Here is a 17,112-nt window from a genome sequence, read left to right as displayed (position 1 = left end):
TTGTGGCACACAGGCTCGGTAGTTGTGGCTCGCGGGCTCTAGAGCGCAGGCTCAGTAGTTGTGGCGCACGGGCTTTGTTGCTCCGCGGCATGTGGGATCTTCCTGGACCAGGGATCGAACCCCTGTCCCCTGCGTTGGCAGGTGGATTCTTAACCACTGCGCCACCAGGGAAGTCTCCCCGAGTAACTTTTCTTAATGAATTATATTTCCTGTGAATTTCCTGTTCATGTTCTTTGCCCATCTTTTAAAGTAATCATAATGATTATAAAATAAAAATAGTTGATATTAAATGTTTATCTTGTGTCAGACATCGTATTGAACCTTCACATCACCCCTTTACAGTAGATATTACTTTTCCTGTTTTAGAGGCGAGGGAAGTGAGACACCGAGAAATTAAGCAGCTTGTATGCAGCTAATAGGGAACAGATTTTGGAGTTGAACCCAGGTGTGCACCTGGGTGTGAGGTCAGGTACCATGCTGATACATTGAGGGAATCATTTTCTGTTGGCTCTAATTCACAGCTGTATTTCTGAGAAGAGCCCATTTGAGGCAGATCCGTCTTGAAATTTCCTAAATTATAAGAACCTGGACCCAGGGTTGGGGGACTGCCCAGCTTGGCGGTGGGAGTCTCTTTTTTGTAAAAAGGAATGAGATTTGTTTGGCTTACATGCTCCTTGCGCCTCCACCAAGTGCCCTGTCTGAGTCGTGCCTGACCCTCAAGGAACTCGCCTCCCTCTTTAGCTGAGAACACATGATCTTTTTTAACCACTGTCTTAGTCTGCTCTGGCTGCTATAACAAAGTGTCATAGACTGGGCGTCTTAAACGACAGAAATTTATTTTCTCGCAGTTTTGGAGGGTGGACGACCCAGATCAAGGTGCTGGCGGATTTGGTTTCTAGTGAGAGCTCTCTTGTGCTTGCAGACAGCTGGCCGCCTTCTCACTGTGGCCTCATCTGGCCTTTCCTTGGTGATGCCTGCTTGCGGGGAGAGGGAGGGAGAACTCTCTGGTGTCTCTTCTAGTAAAGACACTAATCCTAGCAGATCAGGACCCTACCCTTATAACCCCATTTAACCTTAATTACCTCCTTTGAGGCCCTATTTCCAAACAGTCACATTGGGGGTTAGGGCTTCCAACATAAGGTTTTCGGGGGACACGAACATTCCATCTATCAATTCTGCCCTTGCCCCCCCCCAAATTCATGTTCTCATCACATACAAAATGGATTCATTCCATCCCAACAGCACCCGAATCCTTATCTAATTACAGCATCAAGTCTCAAGTTCAGAGTCTCATCTGAATCCGATACGGTTAAGACTGGAGGTGTGATTCATCCTGAAGCAGAATTCCTCTCCAGCTGTGAACTTATGACACCAGACAAGTTAGAAGGTTTCAAAATACAGTGGTGGGACAGACATGGGATAGACGTTTCCATTCCAAAAGGGATTCATCGGAAAGAGGAAAGAGGTCACAGGTTCCAGGCAAGTCCAAAGCCCAATGGGGCAAATTCCATTCGATTTTCAGGCTGGAGAAGCATCTTTGGCTTGATGCTCCCCTTTCCCGGCCCACTGGGGCACAGCATCACCCCCACAGCTCTTCCAGCACTTTGCCCCCCAAGGCTCTGGGCCTGTTGAAAAGGAGGCAGTAGCCCCACCCTTTGAAACCAAGGAGGCAGCCCTGATGATCTCTGAATTATCTTTGGGGTTATATTTCCCTTTTCTTAAAGGATAGAGCATGTTTGCAGCCAAATGGTTCTATGATCCTGTCCTGTAGAATTCCTTCCAGAAGTCCTGCAGCCTTCCTGCATTCCGTCATCCAGCCTTCTCTGTCCCCTTTAGTTCAAACTGGAATTATTTCTGCTGGTATAATCCCATCTCTGTTTCCGACTTCTGCTGGTGGCTGATTTGATGCATACTGATCTCCTTACCACACAGTTGTTCAGCCACACCCTAGGTGTTCTCTTCAGAACACTCCTTCTCATTTTTTGCAATATGGATAAGCTGAGAATGTTCTGATTCTTCAAGTTCTGGTTCCTTTTGTTAAACTATTCCTTCTTCAATTCCTCTCTCTTCTCTCGTGTTTTACCATAAGCGGTAAGGAGGACTCATGCCACAACTCCCATACCTGGCTTAGAAAGCTCCTCTGCTAAATATTGTTTCATCGCTTGCAAAGTCTACCTTCCACCAAACGCTAGAACACTATTCAGCCGAGTCCTTTGCCACTTTCTAACAAGGATCACCTTTCCTCCAGTTTCCAATAACCTGTCCTTCATTTTCATCTGCGGTCTCACCAGAATCGCCTTAGTGTCCGCATTTTTACCAACAGTCCTTTCATGGCAGTCTGGGGGTTTTTCTAGCATGTACCTCAAAACTCCTTCAGCCTCTACTCATCGTCCAGCTGCAAAGCCACTTTTGTATTTTTACTGTTTTTATTTTTACTGTATTTTTACTGTTTGTTATAGCAGCACCCCACTTCTCAGTACCAAAATCTGTATTCGTCTAGCCAGGCTACCAGAAGAAAATTCTGGATCAGAGCCCTACCCTTGTGACCACATTTAACCTGAATTACTTCCTCAGAGGCTCCTTCTCCAAGTACAGTCACACTAGGGGTTAGGGCTTCAACATATTAATTTACTGGGGACACAAACATTTAATTCATAACAACCACCTATAAAAATGTTCTTCCCAGGGCAGGGAAACTGAGGAAAAGGGAGGCGTGTGGGGCATTAGGTGACTGGCAGTTTTGCTAATGAGATGAAATCTATTTGCCAGCCCTGGCCTGGGAACTTTACACTCAATAAAATGAATCTAGAGTGGTCGATATATAGATCCTGGAACAGGAAATTGAGAGAAACATATTTTTGTGTGGGAGCCTTCCCCCTAGTTACTCCACAGACACATCTGCCTTCTGTGGGACACAAGCGCTCACGGACACCAAGCACAGGCTCAGGTGCCTGGGAAGTTTGCTGAGCGGTTCCGCCTCTACTGTGCCTTTGAGGGGGGAGGGCAGCAGTGTCTTTACCAACCTAAAGTCAGCAGTTGTAGGCCTTGTGAGCCGTCTGAGCCTCACTCTCCCCATCTCTCAAATGTGGGTCCCAGCATGGTCCAGCCCACAGTCAGGATCAGATAAAATGTGGAAGATGACAGTGATTTCATAAACCATCACATGCAGCCCCCCAGAAGGCCTGCCCTCCCTGACACCAAGGAGCCAACTCCTACTCAACCTTCAAAACCCAATTCAGACGTTGCCCCTTTTGAGGAGCTTCCACTTTCTTTGTGCCTCATCCCAGCCTGTTTACCACAGGAGCCTGGTTTGGGGTACAGCTGCTGGGATATCTTTGTATGCCTCTAACTAGGTTGTAAGGCCTGAGTAGGGAAGGCACCCTGGCCTTCTCATCTGCATATAATGGGCATATGGCAAACGTTGACTTGAATGTCCAGCACAGGAATTCTGATCTAACAGCCACCATTTATTAAGTGTCTGCGGTATACCAGGCCCTGAAATGAGTGCCTTCTATGTATTAATCCTGTTGATGGGTGCTAGTTGTAATCTCCAGTTTACCCAGCAGGAAACTGCCCCTCGGGGGATCTGAACCCCTCTCCATAGCCCACGTCCATGGCTGCACTTCTCCTTTGGGATTTTGGTGGTTAGAGAAGTGGATTCACGCCCACCGGGTGAGGAGCCTTCTTCATGCTGCCTGGGGCAGAGAATGCTTATTCCCCGGCATGGGCTTCAGACTTACCAGGAATTACCACTGGGATGGTTACAGGCAGCATTGGTTTCTGTTTGCTCAGACCTCAGGGCCTAGAGAACTGACTCAGAGATACGTCTGACCACTGAGGTTTTCTGAGAGGACTTTGGGCTGAACGGGGCCGGGGGTTGGGGGTGAGGGAGCGTAATAGGTCAGGTGTTCCCACGAGGCATGGGCTGGTGTGGGGAATTTTGTGTGTGTGTGTGTGTGTGTGTGTGTGTGTGTGTGTGTGTGTGTGTGTGTGGTTCTATAACTTTATTGGACTATCACCAGTTAGTTCTCATCCACATTAACTGTAGATTTTTTAAAGTGGTGACAGGTACCTAGGTAACCAACTTACAGAGTTTGTTTGATGACTCTTCATTATGTTTTCTGGACAACCACACACGGATACGGTATGGGACATTCCTTATTCCTTTGGCCTAGACAGTTTTGTTGAGCCTGGTGTCAATGCGTCCATCTGGAGTTCCCATCTTCTTTGTGGAAGATTTCTGGATTTCTTTGAGTGCCCGACAGGCGCGCTTCTTGAAACCCACCCCATGGATGTGCCTGTGAATGTTGACAGTGTATTCTCTGGTCACTACCTCGTTGATGGTGGACCAGCCCTTCTTCTTCTCGCCACCCTTCTTTGCGGGAGCCGTCCTGCCGGGCCGGGGTTGGAAAAGATGGTGTGGGGAGCTGGACCAGCTGGAAAGGTAAAGAGAGGCTCCAGGCTGGATAGGACAGAGTCTGATTTGTGGTTTGAAAGACCCCTGTGATGACCTTGAGGAGATGGGGGCAGTGAGGAGGCTGGTCCTTGTCTGGGGCAGGGGGTGTGGAGGGATGGGCGTGGCAGCTGTGGCTACACCTGTGTGTGACGGCCAGCGGCACCTTCCCCCATCCCACAGCTCCCCTGCCGGTGCCGGGCCTCCCTGTGTGGTGATGGGTGCACCCTTGTCTTCCCCACCTGAAGACCCTCTCTTCCAGGGCAAGGATTGGGCCTGACCCCAGGCCCCCAGGAAATAGGGTGAATGAGTGTGTGATGGTCGTGTCGACGGGACCAGGAGCGGCTCCATGGAGGAGCCAGGCTTTGAAGGATGGATGGAATTTCGTTCACAGGATTGAGAGGAGCATGGCTGCACAGGTGGAAGGAACTGCAGAGGCGCAGGCTAGGAGACAGGAAAGCCCAGCAGCCTGTTCCGGCTGGAAGCCTGCGTGGGGCATGGGTGTGAGGATGATGAGAGCTTGTGTCACAGACAGGGACACTGAGGACAGAGAGACCGGCCAAGAGACCTGCTCGGTGAGGCACAGGCGGCCCAGGGCCACTGCAGCCTGCCTCCTGCAGGAGAACAGGATCTTTGTGTCCATCCCAGGAGACACTTGCAGAGGTTTTGGCAGGAGGGAGGGGCGGTGCTGGAGGACACACACTTCCGCGGTTGTTGGACTGTTGCTCTGAGCCAGGCGCTCTGCACGAGTCTAACCCCTCACGACAGCCAATGCGGTGGGAGTGCCATCAGCTCCACTTTCCCCATCAGGAATATGACTGAGGTCCAAAGTCACATTGTGTGCACATGCTGGCCTTCACAGCCAGGTCTGAGTCCAGAGCCCTGGCCCAAGGCCCTGGCAGGGTGAGCAGGCGTGTAGTGAGCCCTTGCCAGTGGCCCTGGCCCTGCCTGGGGTGGGGAGCTGCTGTGCGCGACAGTGTTCTGGGAGCCTGAGGACGCGGTGTGGCTCTACCCCTCCTGGCAAGGACAAGCGGGAGGAGGGAGGTTCTGCTGGCCTGAGCTCTTTGCTCCCATACTCTCGTCTCCTTGGAGCCCCACAGACACCCTGCTGGCCCCGGGCCACACGGCGTCTCACAGCTCAGAGTGTGGGGCAGGATGTGGCCCTTGACAAGCTGGGTTCCAGCCCTGTTTGCCCGCTCACTGGTCGAGTGACCTTGGGAAAGAGAGTTCACTTCTTTGCGCCCCACTTTCCTCGTCTGTAAAACAGGCTTAGTGACCCCTGCCTGCTTACCTTATGTGAAGACAACGTTGTAGAACCCAGGTGGAAATAAAGGACAAGGAAGTAGAGAACTTTTGGAAGGTGTCAATTTGATACACTTGCTGCCTCTCCAAAGTAGCTGGGTGTTTTTTACACCTTTTTACACCTCTTTGCCAGTGAGGCAGTGAGGATCCACTCCCTGTGTCCGCATACCGGCCCTCTGTGGATGCTGTGCGGGGGCCGAGGTACAAAGCGGGAGGCCCGTCCCCCAGTCCCGGGCTGGGCAGTCCCACCTCCCGGCCTTGCCCGTATCCTCTTGCAGTAACGGTTTAATGGGGCAGAGCATGGAAAGGGCCCATGAATGGCTGGGGCAGAAAGTGCTGGCCCGCTGGGCCGTGGGCACCCCAGCCTCAGATTCTGACCCGGGGAAGGCCCAGCCCCCTCCTGGCTGTCACTGCGTGGGACCAGCTGACCTCCATGGTTGCAGAGAAGGGGAGCCAGGTGGGCTGTCTGTATCTGGCCATGAGTTCCCAGCTCCCAGGGGCTCACCCTGGAGGTACCAGACCCCTAGCTGCTCTGTCTGAGGCTCCCTTCTCCTTAAGCACCCCCGCCTTCAGTTTTCACTCCCTTCATCTCCGGAGCACATCCCTGTACGAGTTCAGTGCCTTTCACTTGCTGTGCAACTTTGGGCCATCCCTCAGCCTTGCTGAGGCTCGGTCTCCCTCATCCATAACGTGGGGAATTCCCTCCACCTCGCCGAGATGGTGCAGGTACCGGGCCACCCCGGCCTGGTGCAGTGGGGGCCAGCCAGCTCATGAAGGGGGCTCCCTGAGCTTCGGTTTCCTCCTTGGTAAAATGGGGACAAAATGACACCCGCCTCATGGCAGATTCAGTGAGACCCTCGTACAGAGTGCCTGGCCCACGTGTGGTGCTACATTGTAGCTGTGATCATCGGCATTGTTTTTCTGTGTCTCTTCTCCCCAAACTGTGCTTAGTGGTAAAACAAGGTTTCTCCCTTGAACTTGAGGGTATCCCGTGCAGTATTGCAGCCCCAGCCATGCATGGGAAAGGGCAGGTAGCCTCCAAGCAGCTTGGGCCCATCAAAGTCACTGTGCAAACTCAGGGTCCAGTGGGATGTGGGTGTGGAGGGCAGAGCTGTGTACCTGGTTCAGACACTTTGTGTAGGCCTCGAGACAGTTCACTGCCCTTGGGGACACTCCTGCCACCCGCCCTGGCACCTGTGAGGTGGGGTGAGCACGGGAGTGAGGGAGCACACGTTGGGGGCTTGGGGGTTGGACGGTGACTGGCCCCCGCTGACTGCCTGATGGACTGTGTTCTCTCCCCAGAGACTGATGGAGAGGCAGAGACGGAAAGCGGACATCGAGAAGGGGCTGCAGTTCATTCAGTGAGTGTGCGGTGGGCCCAGCTGGGCAGGGTCCTCTGAGGCATCCCCAGAGCATGCGCTCTCAGGCTGCCTGTGTGTTGGGGAGTGGGGAGGTGGGACAGGCTGGGAAGGGGCTGGCATGGCAGGGGCCGGAGTGGCCCCTAACCCTGAGCTGTGAACCTGCCCCGCACATCTGCGCTCCCTGACCCTGGTTACCCTTTGGTCTCATCTGGCATATCCTTTTACCCTCCGCCTCCATGCCTGCTCCTACGCTCCCTGTTAATTCTCTTGCTTGTCTGTGCACATCTTATAATAAATCCCGAGTTCTTGCTTACTGAGCATGTCTTTCTGGCTCCGTGCTGGGCCCTTCACATCCATCATCTCTCATCTTCACAGCAGCCCAGTAAAGCAGGTGGTCTTGTCTCCATTTTGCAGATGAGAAAACTGAGGCTCAGAGAGGTTAAGAAACGTGTTTACAGTCACACAGCTATTAAGTGACGGAATTCTAACCTGGGTCTCGCTGACTCCAAGCCCACCCCTCTTTGCATTATTTGCCCCCTGTACCACGTGCCATGTCTGTTTTTTCATCTTTTTCTTTACACGTAAAAGATTTTTACTAACGCTTTTCTTTTCTCTCTCTGAAATGGACCCTCAGAGGCGTGTTTATCGTGGTGCTAATGAAGCATAAGCTCCTGGCCCCTCGCTTGCACGGGTCCTTTCTGAAGCCCCGAAAGGCTCCCTAAGCAATTCTGTTTCTCATTTTGTGTTCTTTTTCTTAAGTACGACTCCCCACAGAACTGGGATTTGCATCTACACACTCTCATATACTCCCCAATTTTGTTCTCTCGTAGAGACCTGCAAAACGCGACCTGCCTTTTCACCACAAGCTGGGTCCCTTTTCACACACACACACACACACACATACACACACACACACAGGGTCTGCTCCTGTTTATATTCACACACCACGCTCTCCTTCCTCAGCTTGCAGCACAGCCACTTTTCCTGGCTCCGGCCGGCTCAGAGCTGCCCTTCACTGGGGGTTCTTCTTCCATGTGGGGGAGGGCTTTGATTTTGGGAAAGTGCCTGAGTTTTATTCAGAGGCCAGTCTGGTGAACAAGGCAAGCCTTGGGAACTCTGTCTTTTTAAAAAATTTTTACTTTACATTGGAGTATAGTTGATTAACAATGTTGCGTTAGTTTCAGATGTACAGCAAAGTGATTCAGTTATACATATACAAGTATCTATTCATTTTCAACTTCCTTTCCCATTCCCAGAGCAGAGTTCCCTGTCCTTTACAGTAGGTCCTTGTTGGTTATCTATTTTAAGAATTCTGTTTTTTTTTTTTTTAGTAAATTTATTTATTTTTGTTTGTTTGTTTTTGGCTGCATTGGGTCTTTGTTGCTGCACGTGGGCTTTCTCTAGTTGCAGTGAGCGGGGGCTGCTCTTTGTTGTGGAGCACGGGCTCTAGGCATGCAGGCTTCAGTAGTTGTGGCTCGTGGGCTCAGTAGTTGTGGCTCACGGGCTCTAGAGCACAGGCTCAGTAGTTGTGGCGCACGGGCTTAGTTGCTCCGCAGCCTGTGGGATTTTCCCAGACCAGGGATCGATTCTCTGTCCCCTGCATTGGCAGGCAGATTCTTAACCACTGCGCCACCAGGGAAGTCCCAAGAATTCTATTTTTAAGTCACTGATTTTTGCGGAGCTGGAACTGTGAGGCCCAGACCTAGATCCACATCCCAGTGTCCCTGCTTCCTGGTGGTCTCAGTGCCTGCGAAATGGAGATGATGCCACTTCCCTCCCAGGGTCGTTGTGCTTGGGATAAATGTTACCCTTGTGTCCTCCTTCCCCTTCCCAAAGGGGAGCTCTGAGAAGGTTTAGCAACAGGCTTCTTGGGAACCCATATGTTGGTCTCCTGAGGGACTGCTTTGCAGCATACATTGTAGGACCTGCTCCTTTAAAAATGACTGTTTCCTCACGTACCGACTTCATGTGCTTAGCAAACGTTTATTAGGCACCTCTGGGCACAGAGCACCGTAGGAACCATAAATTGGTCTGGACAGGTGGGTGGATGGCTTGTGTAGAGCCTTAAACACCAGGATGAGGCGACCTTGAGGACGGGGTATGACCTATTGAAGACGAAGCTGATGCTGGAAGAGGAGAGGCTGGAGGTGGGAGACCAGTTAGGAGGGGAGTGGTGGGGCCAGTGCTGGGGCAGGAGGGCCGGGCCCTGGTCTCTGACGGTGGGAGGCAAGTGAGAGGGTGGGTGATTGGCCCCGCTGTCATAATCAGGGACACCTCCTCCCACACACACAGGGGACCTCCGGCATCTCCTCTCACCACTTGTCACTTACTAGCTTAGGCTGCTCTTTTTCGCCCAGGTGTTCGCAGTGGCTCCGGGCATCAGAAAGAGCCCCAGCCCTGCCCTCTGGCCCTGGCTCTGATCTGCTCTGTGACCTTGGGCATGTCACTGCCCCTCTCTGAATGTCTGTTTTCCCCTCTGTGATATGAGAGACCAGAAGACAAACCCCAGCTCCCTTCCAGCCCTGCCATTTAGCCTCAGAGATGTGCCTCAAGGCTCCTGGGCTGACGCTTTCTTCTGTACTGAGCTGGCATTGTTTTGGCCATGGGCAGGAGAGGGTGCGTAAGACCCCATCTGCTTTTCTGAGTCTGGCATAAGGGGTGAGGTTCTGAGTGCCGGGCCTTGGCTGGGGTTGTGTGGGTTTTGCGGGCAGGGACAGAAGTGCAGAGACTCCCAAACTAAGGGGCCCTGAGGTGGACTTTGGGTGCCACCCAAGGGCCTGCAGTTGCAGGTTTGGTCTGGGGGGACATGGTCGTTCCCAAGGGCTGGTTTCTTAGGCAGAGGACAGCCGGCTGGAGCTGGAGCACTTTCTCAGCATCTGCACCTGGGAAAGCCTGGCTGCCAGGCCCTGGGGCAAACACAAGGCCTTCATCCAATCTTCCATCGGAAACAGAGGAGAAAAAACTGCTATCCCCTGACCCCAGTCCACAAGGTGATGTCTGAGGTCCGAGCTGGGGAGCCGGCTCTAGGCACAGTCTCTAGTCTGAGGCTCTGGCTCCTGGGCCTCCGGGAGGCTGGGAACTCTGGGCCCACCCAGAGCTTGCGTCCTTCTCCTTTTCCTATAGGTCGACCCTACCCCTGAAGCAAGAAGAATATGAGGTGAGCTTCAGGGGCTGGGCTGGGGGAAGGTGAAGGGCGGAGTGTCCCTGGCGGGGGGCTGGGGGCCTGGGTGCCAGGGCTGGGGCTGAGTGGAGAAGGCCCCCTGAGCCACCCTGCACCCTGCCCCGGCAGGCCTTTCTGCTCAAGCTGGTGCAGAACCTGTTTGCTGAGGGCAATGACCTGTTCCGAGAGAAGGACTACAAGCAGGCACTGGTGCAGTACGTGGAGGGGCTGAACGTGGCCGACTACGCCGCCTCTGACCAGGTGGCCCTGCCCCGGGAGCTGCTGTGCAAACTGCACGTCAACAGGGCTGCCTGCTACTTCACCATGGTGAGCTCCTCTCCTGCACCCGCTGCCCTGACTGGGCCCCCGCCGCCGTGAGCCTCTGCAGCTCCACCGTCCGCTCCCGTGGCTCTCGACCCCAGTGCACAACAGACACACCTGGAGAGCTTTTACAGGGCTAACACCTAATAAAGAAAGGTTTACATGATATTGGTGCCCAAGCCCTCCCCCAGATGAGTTAAGTTAGACTCTCGGGGTGGCCTGGGCCCTGGCAGGAGTCTGTGGGCCGTCAGGGCTGAGGGCTGCTGCCCTCATCGTGTCCACCGCCTCTTTCTGCAAACCTCTCCTGCCCCTGCCCCCGGGCGCCTGCCCCCCTCACGCCCTCAACCTTACTCCTCTCTCCCGACTTCCAGCTTCCTCCTCCTTCGCTCCTCCCTCAGTCTCCAGCCTCCTCCTCTTCTCTGTCCTCGCTCACTGACTCAGTCATTCCCTGACCCTGTGGGAGCCCTGCCGTGGGCTCTGCAGAGGATCCAGACCGTTCTGGATAAACGGGTCTGCCCGATGCCCGTTTCCACCGTTCTGCACGCTGAGCTGCCTTCCGGATTTCGGTCCGTGGTCTGCTGAGTGACCGGGCTCATCACTGTACGGTTTAAAGGCCTCTCCCCTCCATGTCCTGCCAGCGCCCCACAGCAGCCCCTTCAGCTGGACACACGGGTGCCCTCGACTGAGCCTGAACGCCAGAGCTGTTTCCCGGAGCTCTCCAGCCCCTCCCTGACACCCTCCTCCTCTGCAGGGAAGGGAGGCTGGTCCTCAGTCCAGGGGGAGGCAGGAGGCTGGGGGAGGGAGGGTAACAGGCTGACCGCCGCTGCCTGCTCCTCTCTGGCAGGGCCTGTATGAGAAGGCGCTGGAGGACAGCGAGAAGGCACTGGGCCTGGACGGAGACAACATCCGGGCACTGTTCCGCAAGGCGCGGGCCCTGACCGAGCTGGGGCGCCACAAGGAGGCCTACGCGTGCAGCAGTCGGTGCTCCCTGGCCCTGCCCCACGTGAGTGCGGCCCTGCAGCCTTGCCTGCAGAGGCCAGGCTCCCAGCCCTCTGCACTGCCCTCTCTGGGGCCAGGCACCACACCTCTCTGAGCCTCGCTTTCCTCCACTGAGACACTGATATTAACAGCAGGCGTTGCTGAAAATACAGTGTGTATTGACCTACTTAATCCTTGTGACAATCCTTAGAGATAGAGATAGAGATAGACACTATTATTATCCCCATTTTAAAGATGAGGAGACAGAGGCACAGAGAGAAAGAAACTTACCCAGGATCCCAGCTTGGGGGTGGCAGAGCCGAGACTTGAACTCAGGCAGTCTGACTCTTAACTTCCACACTCTGAGAGTACAGGGTTGCAGTGGGCACCACACGGGGTGCCACACGTGCGGGGACCTGATGTCCAGGCTGTCATCAGGTGGGGACGGTCAGTGGGAAAAAAACCAATCAAGGGTCTTGCTTGCCCCAGCCCACACACAGCTGGGCACACAGCCCCTCTGCATTCATTCGTCAGCTTAACAACTGTTCACGGAGTGCCCAGCTCTGTGCCTGTCAGGGACCCACAGTCTATTAGGAGACAAATGGAGACAAGCCTGGGGTCTAGGCCTGGCTTCACTACAGAGCCCTGGCATGATCTCAGACAAAGCACCGCCCCTCTCTGCACAGCAGTTCCACATCTATAAAGTGCCCTTCCTACTTTATCTCTGAAATAATGGGTGTGAAAGGGCTTGGAGAAGGGTAAATGCTGCCCAGGAAGGGCTGAGAGAGTTCAGGAGTGGTCAGGATCCTGGAGGGCTCCCTGGAGGACGCAGGGCTTGAGTGGGGCTGGAAGAAGCAATTTGGGTGGGCAAAGCAGAAAGGCTGTATGCACAGTGATCAAGGATGTCAGTTGCAGAGAACTGGCCTGTGTTTGGGTTCTAATCTTGAGTCTGCCACCTACTAGCTCTGTGACCCTGGACACACAGTTTAGCCCCTCTGAATCTTAGTTTGCACCCCTGTAAAGTGGGGGTGGTAACATACCATGCATCATAGGGCTGTGCTGAGGATGGAATCAGAAAATCACACAGGGCAGTTGGCACAGTGGCTGGACACAGTAAGTGTTCAGAACATTCACTGGTATTATACTTTCTATTTATTATTCTTGCTTCTCCAGTTAAGTTTACTTCACAATTGAGAACCTCTCTTATGACCCAGTGCCCAACCTGTACTACATTCTCCAGCATCTGAAGCAGGTCCACATCCGGGTCCCATGACTACCCACTTGTTGGGGGACAGGGTGGCTCTCACCCCACTGTACAGATCAGGGAGCTGGGCCCTGCGAGGGCCGGTAACTCCCCTGAGGAAAGTATCCAAACAAGGACTTCTGGCTTCGAGGTGGAGAATTCCCCCACTTTCCAGTCCTTATGGGTAAACACTGACTGGGCCCTGCTCCTTGCTGGGCATCAGGACCAGAGGTGACCCAGACCCTGGACTCTAGGAGTTCGTCGGTGAGGTGGGGAGGTCGACGAAGGTACAGGATCCCCGTTGTCCCTTTGTAGCCCGGACTGCAGTCACTGTTTCTCTGTTTACTGATTGGTCTCCCCACTAGACTAGAGCCTCCGTGAGGCCTGGGCCCCGTCTGCCCTGTGGTTGTGGTGTCCCTGGCCCCTAGCTTGTGGCTGGCACACAGCACACAGAAAGTAGTACAGACCTGGAGGGAGGAAGGAATGCACGTTCTGTAGCAGCACCAACCATGGGCCAGGCACGTTCTAGACTTCACACGGCCTCGCTCCTTTGGGCCTGTGTTCCATCCCCGTGACCTCACTTGCAGAGAGTTCCAAGACATTTTTTGGTGAAAGAAGCAAGTTGTAGAACAAATAATAGGTATGATATGATCTCACTTATATAAAAAAAAGAAAAAGAACCCCACAAAGCAAAACTAAGCATCCTTTGTCGTCCATATGCGCGTATGTAAATTCGCAGGTAAGATCCGTAGGGCAACACAGCAGCACTGTTAGCTGTGCTCCCCCTGGGGAGGAGCCTAGGGTGAGGGTGGGGCTGATCCAGGGAAGCAGTTGCTCTTCCTCTAACATTTCAGCCTTCTACAGTGACAGTTACTTGACGAATTGTGGAAACAAAAGGAAAATATTGAAATAAAACCCCCAAATTATTCCTGTCCACTCCCCACAACACAAGGAAAAACAGAAGCACGGGTTCCTGGCCCCAGCCCTACCACGCACTGGCTGTGTGACTGGGGCAGCCCACGTCCCCTCCCAGGGTCCTGCTTCCTTATCTGTAACCTGGGGTAACAGGGACCCCCCCTTGCAGGGCTGCACAGGTGTCCGGAGCACAGCTCGTGAGTCAGGGCGGACTAACCACCCTACCCTGTGTCTTTGCTTCCCAGGATGAGAGTGTAACTCACCTTGGTCAGGAGCTGGCTCAGAAGCTTGGTCTGCGAGTTCGGAAGGCGTATAAGAGGCCCCAGGTAGGTGGGCCCTGGGCACTGGGGCCTGGGCGGGGATGGAGATGGGGAGACCTGAAGAGGGTGACCAGGAGCCTTTGGGAGATGTGCGTGAGGGGGCCGGGGCCAGGACAGGACAGAGGGGGTGACAGCAGGTGTTCTTCCCTGTGTTGGCTGAAAGCCCTGGGACGACTTCCAGAACCTTTTGGCAAAGGAAAGGACAGCCAAAGCTTCTAGTTCACCTTAGACACCAGCCGTGCAAACCCTCTCCGTCCCCTGCCCTGGCCGATTTCAACACCCTGGAGGTGGCCTCCGTTGAAGCTGACGTCCTTTAGCCTCGTGTTCTCAAATCACCCCTGTGTGGTGCATATTTGAAATGTTGGTACCTGTTTGGCTCGTTCAGATCCACGTGCATTCATCTGGCTCCTCCATTTGGCCAGGAAGCTGCACACCGGGGAGGGTATGGCTCTAGAATCTCTGCCGTGACCTTGAGCAAGTTAGTTCTTCTCTCTCCACCCTCTTTTCCGCATCTGGGATGTGGGGGAAATTATGCCCGCCTCAGAGGGCTCCTGGGGGATCAAAGGGAGAGAGGTTTGGGGTGGTGCCTGGCACAGTGCTGGGCTCACAGTGGGAGCGTGTACGTGGAAGTCCTCTGCCCAGGCCATGGTTGCAGGGAGAAAACGCCTGAATCTGACCCGGGTGACTCCCTGCAGGCCTGGGGGCAGGGAGCTCAGAGGGCACCACAGACCCCACCCGCCTGGTCGGGGCTCCTCTGCTGCCCTGGCTGGCGGGACCGTGAGCACATTCGCAGAATCGTCATCTCTTCCCACGTCTCTCCAATCTCTGGCAGGAATTGGAAACCTTTTCTCTGCTCAGTAACGGCACTGCGGCTGGTGTGGCAGATCAGGTAGGATGGAGACCAGGACCCCGAGTCTCCCTCCCCCACCCCAACCCGCCCCAGGACCAACCTATCTTGGTTCAACCATCATGAGAGCTTTGGGTTCATTCTCTGGGATATAAATGACCGCAGGCAGCAGGGCCAGAGGTATCACACTGAAGGGTTGGGCTCAATCTGTCCTTGTCCCCACTGCTGCAAGGCAGGCCCCTGCCTTGGGAAGAGGGGTGAGTGACAGCTTGGGCCCGGGCCAGGGTCTTGAGGGAAGTCCTGGGACCCACAGCACCTCCACGTCCCAAGAGGGGCCTCCTGTGACCACAGGGGCAAAGTATGGGGATGAGCTGTGGCTGCCGGTGCTGGGAGTGGTCACGCAGGGGGACCGTCGGGGTACCCTCACTCGTGGACCCCTGAGAAAGAAAACAAATGGCAGCAGGCAGGGTGGGAGTAGGAAGGAGGGAGAAAGGCAGTTGAGACCAGACCACCAGGCCTCGTCCTGGTTGGGGGCGGGAGTGGCAGGGCCCAGCACACACATCACACCCCACCGCCCGCCATACAGGAACTGCTCAGGTGGACTTGGGAAGGGACAGGCCGGAAGAGCGTGGATGGCGGCTGGTGCCCTGCCTCTTCGTTGTACGTAAGGGGAGAGTGAGGCACGAGAGTGAGGAAGGGACTTGGCCAGTGTCACACAGTTGGCCCCCGTCCCCCCAGAGCATGACAACACTTTCATTCATTCACTCAACAGACTCCCAGGGAACCACTTCTTGCCCCTGAGCTGCCACTGGGCCAGAGCTGAGTTAGGCGTGTCCTGGCCCTTGGGGCCTACCAGGCTGCAAGGGAGGCAGATGTGGACCTGCCTGTGTAGCAGTCACGATGGTTTGTAACCAAAAATCATTAGGCCTGGCACCTACTGGGTCCTCAAAAAAAATAAAATTAAGTGAATGTCTGAGTCTGTTCAGGCTGCTATAACAAGATGCCGGGAATTCCCTGGCAGTCCGGTGGTTAGGACTCGGCGCTCTCACTTCTGGGACCTGGGTTCGATCCCTGGTCGGGGCACTAAGATCCCGCAAGCCGTGAGGGGCAGCCAAAAAAAAAAAAAAGCCATGTATTGGGTGACTTATAAACAAAAGAAATTTGTTACTCACAGTTCTGGAGACTGGGAAGTCCAAGATCAAGGTGCTGGCAGATTCGATGTCTAGAGAGGACCCATGTCCCGGTTCATAGATGGTCTTCTAGTTGTAACCTCACATGAGGGGCGGAAGGGATCTCTCTGGGGTTTCTCTTATAAGGGCCATAATCTCATTCATGAGGGCTCCACTCTTATGACCTAATCACCTCCCGAAGGCCACACCTCCTAATACCATAATTTTGGGGGTTAGGATTTCAACATATGAATTTCTGGGGGACAGACATTCAGACCATAGCAGTGAGTGAATGAATACATAATCGCAAATAATTTCACAATGCCTGGAGGGAGGTGCTGTTTACCCACTATTACAAAGGAGAAACTGAGGCGTAGAGAAGTTAGGAGACTTGTCTGAGTTGGTCCAGCCAGGCACTGAGCTGGGGCCTGGGTACGTACGTGCTGAATAAAACAAACATGGTCCCTGCCCTCAAAGAGCTCACAGTCCAGGGCAGATGGACACTAGCCGTTTCTGGTTACAAACCATGAGGAGAGCTCTAGAGGCAGAGGGTGGGGAGCTGTGGGCCACTGGGCCTGGGAGGCCTGATTTAGACTGGGCATCAGCAATCTGTAAGCTGAGACCCGAAGTCGAGAGTAGGGCAGGGGCAGGGTGTGTGGGTAGAACAATTCCAGAGGGCAAGGTGTGTACAAAGGCCCTGAGGCTGGGAGGAGCTCAGAGTATAGGAGGGACCAAGTGGAGGGGGCCCAGTAGGGCTGGAACAGTGGATAGAAGCCACAGCACCTAGTCCCTGGTGAGGTCTTCATCGTAAGAGTGTTGGGAAAGCACTGAAGGCGGATAGCACTGATTTCATTCATTCATTCAGAAGATATTTATTGAGTGCTTCTGTGTGCCCGTCATAGAATTGATCTAGGCACTGGGGACACAGCAGAGGGAGAAACAGCCAAAGAGCCCCACCCTCATAAAACTTGGTCTAACTGGGGGAGACAAACAAAAAGTGGTAAACAAAAAGTGACCAGTGCCTTGGAGAAGGGAGCTGGGGA

The 17,112-nt window shown here is 54.1% G+C and overlaps 1 protein-coding gene across 4 annotated transcripts in view; it reads left to right on the top strand.

Moving 5' to 3' along the window:
• ZC3H7B (zinc finger CCCH-type containing 7B) overlaps positions 1-17,112 on the top strand; it is a 54,137-nt gene that overhangs the window by 13,895 nt on the left and 23,130 nt on the right. For 2 of the 4 annotated variants that reach the window (XM_060166753.1, XM_060166754.1), the window contains exons 2-8: positions 1,268-1,479; positions 7,058-7,116; positions 10,240-10,273; positions 10,406-10,603; positions 11,442-11,600; positions 13,979-14,059; positions 14,886-14,942. In XM_060166753.1, coding sequence (XP_060022736.1) covers positions 1,366-1,479; positions 7,058-7,116; positions 10,240-10,273; positions 10,406-10,603; positions 11,442-11,600; positions 13,979-14,059; positions 14,886-14,942 — 702 coding nt within the window. In that variant the 5' untranslated portion in view covers positions 1,268-1,365. The remainder of the gene's footprint in view (positions 1-1,267; positions 1,480-7,057; positions 7,117-10,239; positions 10,274-10,405; positions 10,604-11,441; positions 11,601-13,978; positions 14,060-14,885; positions 14,943-17,112) is intronic. The other 2 variants (XM_060166755.1, XM_060166756.1) reach the window with 1 other exon arrangement.

The sequence above is a fragment of the Lagenorhynchus albirostris genome, chromosome 11 (genome assembly GCF_949774975.1).
Source record: "Lagenorhynchus albirostris chromosome 11, mLagAlb1.1, whole genome shotgun sequence".
Lineage (NCBI taxonomy): Eukaryota > Metazoa > Chordata > Mammalia > Artiodactyla > Delphinidae > Lagenorhynchus > Lagenorhynchus albirostris.
The sequence above is the reverse complement of the archived record's forward strand: the minus strand, read 5'-3'. Positions and strand labels throughout refer to the sequence as shown.